The following is an 18,187-nucleotide window of genomic DNA, read 5'->3' on the forward strand; positions in this document are numbered from 1 at the left end:
TCGGAGGGCAGCGGCGCACATGCTTTAAATGTCGCAATGGTTTTGCGGCTCCCAGGTGTTTTTTTCTTCGGAAAACGGGTCCAAGTGGCTCTTTATGTCTTAAAGGTTGCAGACCCCTGGTCTAGGCAAAAGACAACTATTTCAAAGATGTATTACTTGATTTTTGATGCACTGGTATGCATAGAAGTTTGTAGCCGGATTATCAATATTCATGTAGTGTGTGGATCAGTCTGCCCATGATTTAGCAGCTTGTCCTGTGAAATTCTGTCAATATAAGCACTGTTTTTCGTAATACTATAGGTGTCTATATAATTCTAGAGGCCAGTGGAATTAGCTCACAGTTTTCAGTGCTTTTCACAAACATAGGTTTATAAACAAGCCCTAAAAGCTCCCCATTCTGATTTGGGGTCAGTTTGGAATCTGAAGTCTGGACTTCCAGAGATCCTGTTGACCTTCGTCACACATCAAACCTTCAGTTCTTTCATGTTACAAAGAATTCTTTCACAGAGATAATCTGTATTAAATGAGTTTTAAAATGCTATCATTTAAACTAAAGCTTGTGCAAATAAATATTTATTAGGTTATGAATTTGTTTTGCAAACCACTGTTAATCCTCTAGGGGCAAGGGGCTAAGCAAATCCCTTTTACAGACACAGACCCTTTTCCCCTTGTTGTTCTGAGAAATGTAATAAGGCAACATATAAAATGCAAATGAAAAGGCATCTTGTCTTTGAGAGTTCTATTTGCAGGGTTATTTTCCCTTTGTGCATGCAACTATAGGCAATGAACCTCAGAACCCTACTCTCCTCTCAAGGAAACAGTTTGAAGGCAGCTGCCAGTGTCACAAACTCTTGGCTGCTGACGAATATTGTTTGGATATTGTTTGGATTAAGAGGAAAAATCAATACAACTAAAATTTAAAAATCTATAAGCTTTTGTTGTGATGAGACTGGAACAGATCACTGCAAGAAAGCAATGACTGCAAACTATGGGCATGCTGATCTGAAGTTATTTCTTATAAGGCTGAAGTCATCAAGGTGCTCTGCAGACAGGTTTTTTCCCATCTTTGTTTTCATACCAAATGACTGCAGTACATACTTTATCTCACTTTAACTTCTCAAAAACCCTTTGAGAGAGGATAAAGTAGAGTAAATTGTCCCGTAATCATCACACTTGTACCAAGTCTCAAACCAAACAGCCTATCGACAGCACCATATTAGTTACTATTCCTATTCAACTTTCCCAGAGCACTTTTAAAAATCAGTACTGGAAACAGATTACTCATTAAAAGGCTTATGACCATTCTGACTCTAAAATTCACAGAAAGACAGATGTCAGACTGAAGGTTGTGTTTATGGTCCCTCCCCTTTGTCCTAATTCAGCATGAGAAAATGGGCACAGCTCAGTGGTAAAGCACCTCCTTTGCATGCAGAAGGCCCCTGCTTCAATTTACAGCATTTGCAGGTAAGCCTGGGAATATGCCCTGTCTGATACCCTGAAGAGCTCTTACCAGTCACTGCACACAATGCTGAGCTAATGGATTTCATGCAAGGCAGCTTTGGACAGCAGTTTGAGAAATATAGCCCAGTTCATATGCAATGATTCTGGCTGAGGATTGCTAAATTGGGAACAAGCATCGTGTCCATGTGCTCACCCTCCTCTGCTTCTGTTATGACTACTTAAGACCAGATATTTCCCTTTTAGGTAGGCTAATGCATTTGGAGCTCTTTAATACAGAAAAATAAGAAGTAAGTGGTGATGTAACAGAGACTTATAAAAATTTTGCATGACATGGAGAAAGTGCATAGAATTTCCATAGGCATTAGTTGGCCACTGTGGAAAGAAGGATGCTGGACTAGATTAACTTTTTGCTGCTCCATCAAGGCTCTTATGTCCACTCATTTCATCAGACATGACTCCCCCAGCCCAAATGCTAGTATATATGCCCTATAATGATGATGATGATGAAGATGATGATCTTATGTTTGGGAGTCTAAATTTCCTTCTTCCTGTTAGAGGAGGAAGTTTTGTCTTTTTTAAAAAATAGAACTATATGACATAGTGAATAACTATTTTGTCAGTATCAAATATGATTAAAACTAGAAATGCAGAAGCTGCAACATGAGGTTCAGAGACCACTGGCTGGATAGAATTGCAAATAAAAATGAGCAGAAGAAATGACAGGAGAGGAATACAGTACCTTTTCAGTCCTACAGTTGTTTAGACCCATGTTATTCATGGCAGGAAGTTTTCCATCAAGGCCATGATGATGTTGTTGCTGCTCCCGCTGGATCTGTTCTCTCATCTTTCGAGCCTCCTGAATGGCTTTCATGACTGTATCCTGGTCCCCAAACAGGGCAGGTGAGTTAAGACTGGAAAGGATGTCTGGAAACAACAAAGATAATCTTTATTTAAGGATATTTTTGAAAGCAGTCCATTAAAAAACTTCCTCTTTGTTTGCATGAAAGACTGAACACACCCAACTAATCGTTGCAGACCACCTACTTATTCCAGGTGATGCAAACTTAAAAATACCCTACTGCTTCCATCTGTCAATGGAATACCATGAAGAGTGTGAAGAGCACCTACTGAAGCTCCGTGTGAGCTTCCCAAATCTGCTCTAGAGGGTTTGGGGATCCTCCAGGGCAAATTTTAAAGAGGTGGAGGACTGCAGGTGATGAACACTCCCACAAAGTTGGGTATCACCCTGTCTACTGTTCATTAAATACATGCACCAATAATTAAGACATGGGCATAAATCCAGATTTGTTTTCTGCCCAGATGAATGTCTACTTAGCTACAACTAGTCCTCTTAGAGCTGTCAGTATAGCACAGCCAATACTAAATGGCTTACTGAAACTATTTCATAACCTAGAATGGCTTGCCATAAATTCTTACAATGCATTTATAAAGACGAACACGTGTATTTTTTTGTTTTTATATTTATTTTATGAATATATACTTACATCATGACATTATGTCTGCATAATGCTACAACTGTCTATATTTATTTTTAATAGCCCTCCATGAATTCATGTGGGTAGGACAAATAACGGAGTGGCCCCTCCATCTTGTGAGCTAGCCTAAAGATCACTTTGCCTGTTGCCACTACACTCACCGCTTCAGATTTTATCATGTTGTTAAATAAAAGATTTGAGAGTCTTTTATTGAAGGAAGCAGGGAGGGGACAATTTTACCCAACAAGATAACAGTGGCTTGCCATCACACAAAACACCTAACAAAAGGACTCTGCCCAATGAAGCAGCATTTGGGTTAGGGCATGAGAAAAGCAACCAAAATACCAGGTGTCCAGGTAAATACTATGTGAATTTTAATTAGTCTTCTGTTGTGATTGTATAATTCTGGATTCAAGGCACTCTAGTCATGGAATGGCATGTTACAGCATGTGCGTGAGTGTATGTGAGATAGCACTTAAATAAAAGTCCAGAGCTGTAAATATACTGAGACAATACATTTTGATTCAGTTCTGATTGAGAAACAAGTCAGGGTAGGAATTAAATAAACTCTCATTGCTGTTGCAGATGAATTTGAGTGTAGAAAAGAATAGACTTCTGGAAGGGTTTTCTATGTTTATACCAAAGGACAAAAATCATTCAGTGTTTGGAAACTTGAAGTCACTGTGCTCTTGCCCAGCTTAGGCTTGCAGAGGAGGGTAGGGGCAACCAACGCCTGTTTCTGTAGACTGCCCATTTGGCAAGGACAAAGTCTGAATTACTGCAATGTGCTCTATGGAGAGCTGCTTGTGAAGTGTGCTTGGAAAAACTGGCACAGAATGACTTGGCTAGGCTATTTGCAGGGGTCATATTCAGGGACTTCCTTTCTAAAATACAAACATTGGTTTCCAATTTGTTTCCAAGTCCATTTCTAAATGCTGGCCATGGCCTTTAAAGCACATTGTTTCAGGACTAGGATATTTATAGGACTACCTTCTCTCATATGAATCTACCTGCCTACTGCCCCCCCCCCCCATATGCCTATTTGGGACCAGGAGTGGGCTGTGCTGACTCTGGAACTCCCTCCTGAGAGGAGTCTCATCACAACCCTCTCTTACATAGATGACTGCTCATGTTCCAAATGATCCTGCAATGTTGGAGAACCCCATACGAAATGATATGAGTATTTTCAGGTTCATAAACTTGTTTCCATCTTTATCCAGTATTTAATAGTTCTAGGTCATTACCCAGAAAAGTATCCTGTTTCTTTAAAAACTCTTATCTGCTTCTTAACCTGGTTCCTATTGTGCATTCATATCTACTAGCAGAACTTTCCCTGGTTAGCAACAAAGGAGCAATAGTTTCTGACTCCCAACGACAGCAGGTGAAACTGAAAGTAATATATATATATTTCTCTGCTGTGGTTGGCTTTGTACTAATCACTTATCAGTCTCAGTGTTCCTGTTCTGTGAAATACGAATATTAATTGCCTTCCTTTGGCCATGTCCACTAGACAGTTTTAGAATTGTGTTTCAAATCCCCAACATGAATGTAGATTTGTACTTGGATATATCATGTCTGGCCTGTGTCTGGCTTATGGGACATAGTAAGCCATTCACTCTACCATCTAAGACTAGTACCTGGCTCTCGTTCATGGACCTAGACAAAAACACAGTGTAAATCCCACAAGCCAGAAGTCTGCCCACCCCTGATTTAAAGTTGGTTCCAGATTTTTTTTTGGGGGGGAGGAGGGGTCCAGCCCACTCCACTGTCCAGAGGGAAGCTGTGGCAGTTGCTACTCCTGTTCCTTCCTCCTGCCACTGCTTTCTCATTTGGAGAGGGCAGATGAACAATCAGCAATAGCAAGAAGTAGGGGGAGGAGCTGGCTCCAGGCATCAACAGTTGGCTTCCTCTAAAGTGTGAGCCTTGTTAGAGTCCCAACAATGATGACTCCTGATGCCAGCCATGACCCAACAAAAGAGAGGTGGGGAAGGAGAAAACGGCAAAAGAAGCATCATTTCTGAAACTCTGGAGCTCTTTAAAGAGATAGAAAGGCTCTGCAGGTTATGACTACCTCTGTTGGCTACTGCATACAGGAAAATTGAGAATAGGGATTTTTGTGTGTGTGTGTGTGTGTGTGTGTTTGTGTGTGTGTGTGTATGTAATGATGATGATAAAAATAAGGTAATGATATAGAACAAAATGCAAACAGCTGTTCTTTGCATACTGTACAGAATGCTTATATCCTCTTCTTCGATGTCCCAATAGGATGGTATAAATTCTATAATACAAACTTGCTATATCATCATTTTGAAAAATAGTGCAAGCACCTAAAAATAAAATACCTACAGAAAGTAATTTTTCTTTCTTGCTGAAACCATAAATGTGTTTTCTTTTGCACTATAGAAACCCTACTTTTAGGTCACTCCTGTAGAGACACCAAAACCTAGTACTGAAGGAAACTGTCCCTACATGAGGAAAAGTACTGTGCTGTATGGGTTTTGGGGTGTCCTGTCCTTGTGTGAACTGTACCACCAGTCACATTTCCACCACAACAGATTTTCAGAAACAAGCAGGAGCTGTTCATAAGGGTGTGCGCTTGCACATGAGGGATGTGCTAAATCAATAAAAAAGGGGTTTTTTTTAAGTGAAGCTTTAGAAATCAATGGCCTCAAAGGACAGTAATTTGTTTCTTTCCCAAATCAGGAGTGGGAAGAAGCTAGAAACACTGGTCGATGCTGCTGGAGTACAAATCTCAGGGTTGGGGAACATGTGGGCTTCCAGTTATTCCTCAATTACAACTCCCATTATCCCTGATCACTGTCAATGATAAAAGGTAAAGGGACCTCTGACCATTAGGTCCAGTCATGGCTGACTCTGGGGTTGCGAAGCTCATCTCGCTTTATTGGCCGAGGGAGCCGGTGTACATCTTCTGGGTCATGTGGCCAGCATGACTAAGCCGCTTCTGGCGAACCAGAGCAGCGCAAGGAAACACCGTTTACCTTCCTGCCGGAGCGGTACCTATTTATCTACTTGCACTTTGACGTGCTTTCAAACTGCTAGGTTGGCAGGAGCAGGGACCAAGCAATGGGAGCTCACCCCGTCGTGCGGATTCGAACCGCCGACCTTCTGATCGGCAAGTCCTAGGATCTGTGGTTTAACCCACAGTGCCACCCACGGGGGCTAATGGCCGCTGGCATTCAATAGCACCTGGATCTAGCATCTGCTGACTTCAGTTTACTGCAAAGCATGTTGGGCTAGATAGACATTGGTCCGTCCCAGCATGGCATTCTAAGTTCTAAAGCAAAGCTGCATACCCATGCTCAGCTAACATAGATAATTTTAAGAAGGATAATCTTGTTCACCTGTGGCAAGAAAAGCAAAAAGCAAAAGTCTTGTGGGCACTTGAAACACTAACAAATTTATCATAGCATAAGTTCTTGTGGAGTTGCATTATCTCATAAATGCTAATATAGTGTGAGCATGCACTCAAGTATTTAACTATGTAAACCATACAAAGCCTGCCAGCCCATTCCTATGCTAAATCCCCAGCATTTCTCCCCTTCTGAGTACCTAGAGAAGATCCTCTTCCCAGAGTTCCACCAATAGGGCTGGGGATTCCACTTTTATTGGCTGCATTCACGGGGCTGGTTTTACTAGTAGGGAAGAGGTTCTGTGTTGGTGACGTCGGGGATTTGACAGGTTCCGCTGTCTTAGGTCTGGCTGAAAGATTCAGTGGCTGTGCGGCATCATCCTAAAAGAGTTTAATGTAAATAATTATTAGAAAAAGACAAATGAAACACATTATCACTTTGGAAGCCACAGCTATTTTACACCTCCTAGACAATGCTGCATTTCCTTGCAATAATAACAAAAGAAGCTAATTATCTACACTCCTTGAAGATTCAATGAAAGGAAAACCTCATTAATTTCTCTGTGCTATGCCTCTATTTACATTAACTATGGAGCTGGATCATTCTTTTTGGCAAATTAAAATTTGAATTAGCTCGCATTACTGCCTAATTTCCTAATGTGTTTTCTGAGATCTAAATTAACCCAGGGCATTTACAAAGAATTATTTAAGAAAAATTCTAGCAGCTCAGTTGTGTTGCTTTACTGGGCCTATTTGAAAAGTTATTGGAACTATAAAACAGACTGTATATATGTGTGTGAATGGTAGGGTTATGGGTAAAATTAAACAGGAAAAGATACTTAATACCTTAAACATTTATATTTGTTTACCCCTAGATATCCTTGACTTTGTGTTTTTTTTTTTGTACAAGACTTTTTGGTCACAATATCTTTGTGAAACATTTCTGCATTCCCCCCTAAAAATCTGGAGAGAGGGGGGGGAGAGGTTGTTACTGCCGCGATAGCACTGCTGAAGCATTTGCCCCACTGTAGGGCAAATGGATTTTAATGCCAGAATCTATGTGGTATGTCTTACAGCAATAGAGTGCAAGATCAAGTTATTAGCTATTATGTGGATCAGACTGGAAAGTTTTAAGGAATTCTGTTGCAATCTGCAGTATTGTCTATAGCTACACAACATGATGAATGAAAAAGAAAATATACTGTATTGTGATCTTAGAATTCAACAGGCTATGCAGAGCAAGGCTTATTAATATGTTTACAGTTTTCATTAAAACATCCCATTCTTATCTTGTCCATCATACAGCTTGACATAGTTCAAGTGGAACTAGATACAGTTGTGCCTTATTTTTCGAACAGCTTAGTTCTTGAATGTTTTGGTTCCCAAACGCCACAAACCCAGAAGTGAGTGTTCCAGTTTGCGAACTATTTTTGGAAGCTGAATGTCTGATGGAGCTTCCGCGGCGCTTCCGATTGGCTGCAGGAGCTTCCTGCAGCCAATCAGAAGCTGTGCTTTGGTTTCCGAACGTTTTGGAAGTCAAACGGACTTCCGGAAAGGATTCCATTCAACTTCCAAGGTACGACTGTATATGATTATTGTTAAATATTGCAAAGGGCAGACTATGCTTTGGTGATGTGTTTTACAGCACTTTTTAAAAAGCACTAATGTGTCAGTCTCTAATTTATGGCATGCATGTAAATCTAGACAAGGGAAATATAAATTTGGTTCTGATTTAAGCAGATCCATAGTCATATAATTATAACTATCAGGTATTCACTCGCTTTGTGGTGTCTTTGTACAAGTGAAATGAGGGGAGATGGGGCTGGAGGAACTCACATAGCAAAAAACTGTGCACATCTACTCTTATGAAACATCTAACTTCTGGAAAAGGAAAAATCTAAGAAACTTGTTCTTTTGATCTAGCACTCCCCTTTACAATACAACCTCACCCTGTTCATTGGAGAGCTTGTACCCTGTGTTGAACTTGTTAGCAATCAGCCAGGCACAGCATTTTTGGAATAGCAGAATACTGATTTTCTGTAATTAAAATGAAAAGAGCCTGGTAACATGGCTCTCTCATTTAAAATATGCCCAAAGCTGAGATATGCTAGATATAAGGGTGCATCATCTATATTTTAGCAGACAGCACTGAACACTTCAAAGCTTAGAAATATATGAAAGGATACAATAATGCAGTCCATTATCTTATCATTGCCATTCTTCTTGCTGTCAAGTAGAGATTCTGCATGGTACAACTTGTCATATATAATGTATTAAATCGCCCAATGCAACAAATAAGTAACTATTTATAATACTGCACTTACTTCTACAGTTTATGTTATTTCTAGGCCATTGCTATATAGGCACCCCTCTTTATTTGTAGAAGTCACATAAAATATAGCTTTTTCCTCAGTCAGTCATATGTGATTAAGTGAGGGAGACAGTAATATGAGAAAGCTTTGAGGACAATGACATTAAGAACCTGGTTGCCCCAGCCACTCAGTCCTCAAAGTCCACGCATACAAAGATCTCAAGCCCATCATGGATCTCATCCTTGTCCACATGGCTAAAGGAGGTGATGGTGGAATTTAAATCTCAGCTTCCCATGCTGAATGTGGAATTGATAATGTGATGTGAAACAGGTATCCACCATTTCCCAGGATCCTGGCTACTGTCCTGCTGATGCACTATCACATCCACCCAGGACTGGGGGCTCCCTGCAACTGTGTTCAAGAACAGTGTGAAAGTGTTCTCATCTCCCCTTGAAGAACTAGCCTGGAAGGTGTGGTATCTGCTATCTGGTCCTGTGGAATTTGCATGCGTTTCTGTTAAAAATTTACAGTGATAGGAACACAGGATGCTGCCTTATACTAAGTCAGGCCGTTGGCCCATCTAGTTCAGTATTGGCTGTAGCTGTCCAGGGTTTCAGGTGGGGTCATTCCCAGCCTCACCAGCGATAGAGCCTGGGACCTTCTGCAGTCCAACATACTTTGCTTTTTCGAACAAAGGATAAGATCCCACCTCCATTCTATCAACAGAAGCTAGCTAACTGGACTGGCAGCTGAATCCGCTAGGGGTGGAATAATGTCCTGGCACACTCAGCTCTGGCTTACAACCTTGACACTGTTTGCTCACTGTCTGCCTGCTGCTTGCTTGTTGCCCATTCAAACAACTATAGCAATGCAATTATAGTGGCAACAGCATGTGTCAAATCAGCTAAGCAAAGGATGAGTGCCACCTCTGACACATTGGAAAAAGAAAATGAGGTGAGGCAAGACAGACAGACTGCAGTGGTCAAGAGCAAGCAAGCATTGCTGCTTCAGGAGAGCCAGCTCAGGAGGGTAGGAACAGCCAGGAGGTTGCCATCACCATATCTAGCACCTACTGCCTCACTCTGCTCAATGGTAGGGGTGGCTCTATTCATATAATCCCAACATGTTCGAAACAGCAGTTTCATAATCAAATAACAGAAATGAAGGAATGAACGGAACCTGCAGATGATTCAGACAACTCATCTACTGTGAACCAGCATCCTCAGTGCCACTCACGCACAGAGGATCCATGCAGCACAAAGCGGCTGCCTTGTTTTCTTTTATGCTGGGAAACATGCAACACAAACAATGGGGAATTCCATTTCTGAATTAAGGCTGGTTATTAGTGTCTGAGGTTAAAGGGGGCATACTGCACTTTCAGCCAATGATATTTTATATTTTTAATTGTATAAGCATATTATTATCTCTGTTTCACTTTGTTAAAAATCTTTTTGCTATATTTCTTAAGGAAGGATGGCTGATGTGGGAAATAGGCCTAAAGCAAACAAACAAATAATTTCCAGCTGCCTACAGAAAGCTGGAAAGGAGGCAGTTTAGTCATTGCATGCTGCTGCCAAGTATCACACTGCAGCTTCCTAGTTCTCTAAGCAAGTGACAATTAAGTATGCATGAGCTTTTGACAATACATCAAAACCAAATAGAAGCACGCCAAATACCAGCAACAGTGTGCTATCAACAAGGGTCCAATCAATCTGCAGTCATGGCTTTTTTTCTCTCCCAATCAATTGGCAGTGATGGTCTCCCCCCCCCCCCCTCCAGCCATCCTCCTTTAATTTTTATTTTTATCTGGGGCTTCTTTAAATGAAATGATCCAATTTGTAAAATAAGAAGGGGAGTGGTTTTGCTTGCCATTTTACATAGTTAAGGCTAGTTCTTGTTAAACCATTTGGCATGACTGCCAGTCTTTTCATGCAATACTAGCAAGATTTACGCAATCACTATCGTATTACACATCACATGTTCCAGATGCCCTGCCCAAGTTATGTCAAACATAGGACTTAACAGAGCAGATACACCCCTGGCTCATACACCTCCTCAATGACAGGGATTTTTCATGTTGCTCATGCTTAGGAATGAGAAAGGCAAATCCACATTGGATTTTCACTCTCTCATCTCATGCATGCTTACTTGAGAACACCAATATAAATATAAAATAAGAAATTCTGGAACTGGCGAGTGATAAATTGTAATAGTTGAAAGCAGTGTAAAATATATTTAAAAAATAGGTTATAACTTATCCTGAAACAACAGTATCTCCAGTCATATGAAGGGCTGGTGAATATTGACACTCAAAAGAACAGTGAACTGGAAAAGAGTCACAACCAAAGGCCCTTGGCAAGACTGGGGTCTCCAGACTCGCCATATACCTTGTAAACAAGTAAATAGCAGCATGATTGTTATATGTGGTGGGCACAGTTCACAGGGTCGTAAGGTCTGACCCCGGAGAGCTGAAATACCACCGGATTTGCTTGTTTGAAATTATTATATTGCATTGTATCAGTGGGAGTATTCACGAAAGGAAACTTAAAGAAATACCTTAACTTGAGTTATAGGGCTGGTCCCTCTCTTTTCATTTTTCATCCCAGTAGGTGAAAGTGCCCCTGTTGTGTTTGGCGGCTGAGGGGTGGAGGGCATCTTTGCTCCAGGCGAAACCTGCATGCTGGCCAACTGAGCGGCGTAGAGTTGCTGCAAAACAAGAATAACTCTTCTCCTTAGGATTATCTGCTTCAGCACTTTATAAATGATAGCTGAAATATTATGAGGCCCTGGGGTGTGGTAACAGAGAATCTCCCATCTTCCTGGCAGGGACTGGACAATGTCATTCAAGAGGCAAGACTTCTAGGTTAAGGCCTAAATGGCAGCTTAATGGAGAAAATGGTTAGCTGTCTTGAATATAAAGCACATCTCAAAACCCCATCAAATATATTTAAAATTGGAGTGCAAGTAACTATCATGCAATATTATAGTAATCTGCACATATTTCTTTTGTTTAACACCCTGCTGTTTTTCACTGATATGAGGCAGTCAACAGATTTTATATTTACCTGTAAGTACAATATACATATCAAATATATTTCAGTGCTAATTTGAATAGAAGCGTAAATTCCTACTTGTAAAGGTGGGAATATGAGTATAACTCTTCCTAAAACATTATATGGTATTTTCTGAACAAAGCTTAGGTAAGTTCAAGTTCTCTCTAGCAACCAACCTTAAAACCTCACCTTGAATTAGCAGTAGCAATAGTTCTACCACTATAAACAGGGAAGATCCTATTCCCTCTTTAACAAGTAAATCTGTATAAAATTTGCCTTATTAGTGGAAAAAAACCAGGTGGTTTGTATGTAATTTCCAACATGACTATCATTCAGATGGACAAATAAAAAAAATTACAGTAATCAAAAGCAGACCTTTCAGCACATGTAATTAAATGAAAGCTTAATAAAGAATAATTTGCAAGAGCCAGATGTGCTTATGTCATAATTGTTGCTTTCTTTGGAGCACTTTTTCTAATATAACAAGCCTCCAAAGAAATGAAAGTTACACAATACTGCACATGCTCTATGACTCAGTGGCTAGACAAATGCATGCAGAGTCAGTACTTTAGTTTTTTAACAGAGAAAAAATAATAGTTTTCTGTTTGTTTCTCTAAGTCTATAGTACTCGACCCACTGGACTGGGGGGAAAGCCCATTCACATCCATAGGTAAGACTTCCATATATCACCTGAAGGGCAAGACCAACCTATTCCACTCCACTGCTAGGTCACGCAATCCCTAAACAAACAGGACACATGCTTTAAGATTTTGCTGAAATTAAATATTTAGGATGAATGCTGTGGTTTTTGCTCCTCTGTTTGAACTCTTGATTTCACAACTCTTCTTTATGTACTGAGTAATTACTTGTTCTGCTGCTGGAGCCTGGTATCTTATCAACACCCCCTTGGCTATGGTACATAAACTAACATGCTCATTCTTAGGATCATTCCTTTTAGTGGGCTATTTAATTGTGCACTAGCAGTTGGGAACTGTTGCAAAAGTTTTTGTATATGATATATGCATTTCCTGTGCAAATTTGATTTGATTATTAAAGCAGAGTGATGACAACAGAACAAAACAACTGGGGGGGGAGGAATCTAGGGTTTTGTTTGTTAGTTAGCAAGGTCTATCTGAACATTTATACCCCAACTTTCTTCACATAGTTCACATTGCTGTATTTGTCCACCAATTTGTCCCATTTCAACTTGGGACTTCATACCATGTCCCAGGAAACAGACCAGAATGCCCCCCCTCAATGGTGGGTCCAGTTTCTTCAACTTGTACTCTGCAACAGATAGCCATTTGGAAGACCTGGCATTTTCAAGTCCAGAGACACAGTTAGGATAGACAGAGAAGAGAATGTACACTACCGAGTATTCAATTATCCCTGTTCAAGCTCCAGGCAAATTCATTCAAGAATATCAGCAAGGCAACTGGGACATTCTTAGTCCAAAGGCATTACTTTTCAGATTTAATACATCCACAAAGTAAGAAAGTACATCAATCATCCTGAGCATAGACACTCCAATGGGTACAAGTCTAGAATAGTACTGTGTGGAGTCCCCACTTAGAAGCAGCATACATTCCATGTGACCCAGTTTTCCTTTAACCAACATCAGGCAAACACTGAAGTGCTAAAGCATCCCATAATTTCTCTGACATTTCATAACCTTACCAAAAGGGATATCCTGCTATTGTATAAAGATGACTCAATGTATATATGCTGCTGCAGTTATTAAAGAATGTGATCATGTTGGCCACTGCCACTAAACCTAGTTTCAGAGGCTGGAACTGTGATATAGTGGTACATATTGAAGTTCAGTTTACCATGACAACCTTCATAACCACACTTTAAAGGAGAATTCAAAATTTTTTGATTTATTATAATTTTCCCCGCATACGGACACTCCCTCTCAAACAGGAGCATACACAATATATGTACTGTGAACAGCCCTGTGATCTTCAGCTGAAGGGTGGTATACACATTTAATAATACATAATAAAAATTTATTAGGATCAGCTGACAGTCATAGAATAGGATACTAGCAAACAGTGGTGCACAGATGAGCACACTGGACGTTAGCTGAAGTCTTGGTTCGCATCCCTAATCAGCCACAAAGGTCTCTGGTGAGTTCACTTGGCCAAAGACTAGCATATCTCACAGGGTTATTATTATGCAAATAAAGTGGGGTACTCGCATCCCACCCTGAACTCAACTTGCTCCACCAGGTGATATCATTGCTCCTGCCAGAAAAATGTCCTACAACAGTACTTCCCTGTGCTTCACCTCCACTATACCACTGCTGAAGTACTGGTCCCAGATTATTAAATCCAGTTCTGAGAATATTACTTTAACTGCTCATTTAAAAACCCGTAAGAAATTTAGAAAACCATTGAAGCCATGGGCAACATCAGTGCGGCATATGCTCCAGCCGTGCGGGGCATGGAGAGAGCCCACTGCTCCTGGCTGGGTGCGAAAATACTGCCTTGGCAGCCTCCTGACACGGTGTCACCCAGCTGAGGAGAGGGGTGGCAGTGCTGCTGCTGACTCTTTCTCTGCCCCGCCCCCGGGGCAGGCTTGACTTGGGAGTGGCTGTGGCCTGGCTGCTCATCAGGGAGCAAGGGCTGGGAGACTGGAGGGGGAAGACCACCCTCTGCACTTTGCCAGCCCCCGCCCAGTACAAGAGTGCCCGCTCATCGGGGGTGAGGCGCAGATGCTCTTCACGCTCTGTTCACCCCGCCCTTGCGCCAACAGGCGGGCGCTGGCGTGCTGTGCAGGGACAGGGCATGGAGGGTTCTGCTCTTAAACCTCCACACCCAGTCATGCAATGGGGATCTCTACGGGGGTTACTTGGTTCACGTGCCCCTCCCCATTGTGTGCCTGGGGCAGCAGGGCCCCTGCCACCCCCCACGCTATTGCCAATGATGAGCAGGAAACAAATTTGAATGGGAAACAATAATTTTAAAAACTTGTTTACCCCAAACTTTGGAAAGTGGATACTTTAACAGGAATATTTGAAATGCTAGCTTTGTAGCTCTTGACTAGTGACTAAATAAATAAATAAATAAATATTAATAGAGTCCAAAATCATGAATTTTAAGATGCGTTATTCAGTCACCACAGAAATCCATGCATCCCAACAGCTCTTTTTAGTCTAGTTATAAATTTAAAATACAGTGGTACCTCGGGTTACATACGCTTCAGGTTACACTCGCTTCAGGTTACAGACTCCGCTAACCCAGAAATATTACCTCAGGTTAAGAACTTTGCTTCAGAATGAGAACAGAAATCGTGTCCGGCGGCGCAGCAGCAGCAGCAGGCCCCATTAGCTAAAGTGGTACTTCAGGTTAAGAACAGTTTCAGGTTAAGTACAGACCTCCGGAATGAATTAAGTACTTAACCTGAGGTACCACTGTAGCTCTAAATGTTACTGCCACATTTTTACGATGGCTCACAAAAGGATAGTGACACGGTTGAAGCAATAACGTTTTAAGACTAGTTCAAAATGAAAACATCACTCTGCTTCCTTTGTTGCTCCAGAAACTGAAGCCAAATCAGCTGCACGGAGAATGAAGTGGAAGACAGCATCCTAGACCAAACTTGGATCTACTACATTGAGCCGGCAGACATAGGGTACAAGCGGTATGCAGCAAAAAAATAAGGTTAAAGCTAAAAAAGTGAGAGAGAAAGGAAAGGATGGGACTGAGTTCCATCACTATAGCTGAGGATGGGAAATTTGAATTTAATGTTGATGCTAGTAATGAAGGAAAGCCAGGTCAAAGTTCTAGTGGTCAGGTACAAGGGGGAAGATGGGGTGGGGTGGGGGCGCAAGGGGAGAATCTGAGATACAGAACTCAGAGGAAGAAGTGGCAGAAAAATAAAATGAGAAACTGGGAGGTTCTGATCAATATGGTTGACATCAATTCATCAATATGCAACCAGATTGTAGCTCAAAAAAACAGCAAAAGAGATTCGCCATTGCAGCCACCACAGCAACAACAGTGGGCCATGCATTCCTTGGAGGCCAGATTTGCTGCCCCTGTGGATTCTGCCATCCAAGGTGGTCACCTCACCTTGCCTCATGGGTGGACCCCTCCCTGCTTGAATGCAACATAGGCTATTCTCATTTTGGCTAACAACCCAATTATGGCAAAGACATTCCTTTTATGATCTTCACTAATAATCATTGCCTAGAGGTTGATGGTGGACATATTGATCACTTGCCTGTTGGAACCTTATACCAATTATCTAACCTTTGCAGTGGCTCCATTTAATCTTCAGGAATAATGTACTTGTTTTGACATATGAATTGCTGTGCATGAGACTTGTACTTGTTTCTCCCTCATGTCCTCTGCTGCTATGTCTGAGAAAAGACATATCAGAGTAGCCTTTGCAAAGCCTTTGCATTGGCTTTCATTTTCTACAGTTAAGTCAGTATTTGGGTAGGAGGCAAGGTTCTTTCTATGCTTCATATGTTCTTCAACCAGAATTTCGCTGGACATACTACTACCGTTGATGATACTGGAAATATCAAAAGAGTATTGTAAGGCCAGGATTAAAACAGTCATTGAACTACTTTCATAAAATGGATGATTTGGGCTTGCTTTTTCTGAACTGCAGCAATCCATTTGTTATATATATTTCTACAGTGATATAGAATGTTGGTCAGCTATTCAAGGGCTCTTCCCATGTGAGCCTGAGCTTTTGAGCCTAGCTTTATCAGATGCATAACTGCATCATACTGGTCTCTATACTACTATACTACTATACTATACTATACTATACTATACTACTCTATACTACTGAACTCTCTGAGAATTAACAGGGCAGAAAGCAGAGTTCACAAAAGCTTAGGTGACTTAAAAGGAAATAGAAGGAATGCCAAGTGAGCCATCAGCAACCTAACCATGTGATAAACCCAGAGGCAACTCCAAAGCTGCTATGCCACTGCCTATGGAATCTGCCAAGGGACCAGATGCTCTTGCTAGAAAAAATATCTTCCATGGCTCGGCATCTGGATCTTTTGAGGAAAAACTGGATAAATTGCATTCACAATTGTGTACGTGTATTAAAGCACAACACACACTTTTTAAAGTTCATAATTGAATTAAATTACACATTCACTGTTTCAAAATGAATATGATATGAAGTGGGGTGCGAATATGATGTAGCAAGTTTTAGGTTAGGGGGTTTTAAGTACACATTTTCTTTCATTTAACAGCTCATTTGCACAGATGTTACCTGTTACAAATGTGTATATTATAAATGCCAGTGTTTCTATATTGAAAACCATATTGCAACAAAACCACAACCAACTTTTTAGGTCTCAGAAGGATTTTCTTGGTTAAATATAAATATTATCTTAATAAATTGAAAAGTTAATATACCTTTTAAAGAATAGAAATGTTATTGGCCAAACCCCCAGCTCATTAACACATGCCCTACTCAATTAATCTAAAAGACTTAATATCCTGATCGTTTATAGTATTCAACTTTAACTTAGCTCAAATATTAATGAGTGTCATGGAATGAAAGTGAATCTGAATAAGGCAGCCTATATACAGGGTGGATGGGAGGCTATTAGTTAAAATATTTCTAGACTATAGCAAGTAATATTTGCTAAACATGTCAACATTTTAATGGACAGGTTTTCACAGTTAATTTTTTCTCTCCATGCAAAGGATGAGTTTGCACTAGGTTCTAATAGATACAGCTTCTTCTTCTCAGGAGTTCATAGATTCATAGACTCATAGAGTTGGAAGGGACCCTGAGCATCATCTAGTCCAACCCATATACGCAGGGATCAAACCTACAACCTTGGCATTATCAGCACCACGCTCTAACCTATCTGGTGGCACCCACTACTGGAATCGGTTTCTTCCCCCTGTACATTCCCAGTGGAGTTTTTCCCAGACTCGACCCACCCCCGCAACCCTCATAAACCCCTTGCACTCAAGAGTGTTGATTTCCATGTTTCACAGCCCTATCTACCTGCTCTCAACTGCCCTCTATAAACATTTTGCCATTATAGCATTTTTAAAAACCCATTTTTAACTAGTATATTTATTGTATGGAAGGTAGATTTATGTCACAATTCTATGCCAACCACTTGAAAACTAAGTGTTAGTGGGGGTTTTACTGCCAAGTAAGTGTGCACCATATTGCAGTCTTAATTCTTTTGCCAGTAATATAGAAAGGAAATGAGGTGGCCCTCACATTTATAGAGTGGGGGCTATTAAATCTGTATCTTATTCAAGTCAATATGCAATACAAATAGTGTATAATCCTTATTAACATTAAATAATATTAATGGTAACAGTAATTATTAAGGTAACAATCCTTATTACCAAAGGGTAATTACTTGTCTGACAGTTTTGCTACCATTAGCTGTCTGACAAGTTAGAACAAGCACATTCAGTAGGTCTCTCAGTTATTTCTCATTTTACTAATAATTAACCAATAGTTAAATGGAAGAAAGCATGGCTAAATATG

At 40.7% G+C, this 18,187-nt stretch overlaps 1 protein-coding gene across 16 annotated transcripts in view; it reads right to left on the bottom strand.

Moving 5' to 3' along the window:
• Positions 1–18,187, bottom strand: part of SOX6 (SRY-box transcription factor 6) — a 459,717-nt gene that overhangs the window by 49,565 nt on the left and 391,965 nt on the right. For 15 of the 16 annotated variants that reach the window (XM_077930886.1, XM_077930879.1, XM_077930884.1 and 12 more), the window contains 3 exons: positions 11,196–11,345; positions 6,528–6,708; positions 2,201–2,385 (listed from right to left, as the gene is read on the bottom strand). In XM_077930886.1, coding sequence (XP_077787012.1) covers positions 2,201–2,385; positions 6,528–6,708; positions 11,196–11,345 — 516 coding nt within the window. The remainder of the gene's footprint in view (positions 1–2,200; positions 2,386–6,527; positions 6,709–11,195; positions 11,346–18,187) is intronic. The other variant, XM_077930894.1, reaches the window with a different exon arrangement.

Source organism: Podarcis muralis, chromosome 1 (genome assembly GCF_964188315.1).
Source record: "Podarcis muralis chromosome 1, rPodMur119.hap1.1, whole genome shotgun sequence".
Lineage (NCBI taxonomy): Eukaryota > Metazoa > Chordata > Lepidosauria > Squamata > Lacertidae > Podarcis > Podarcis muralis.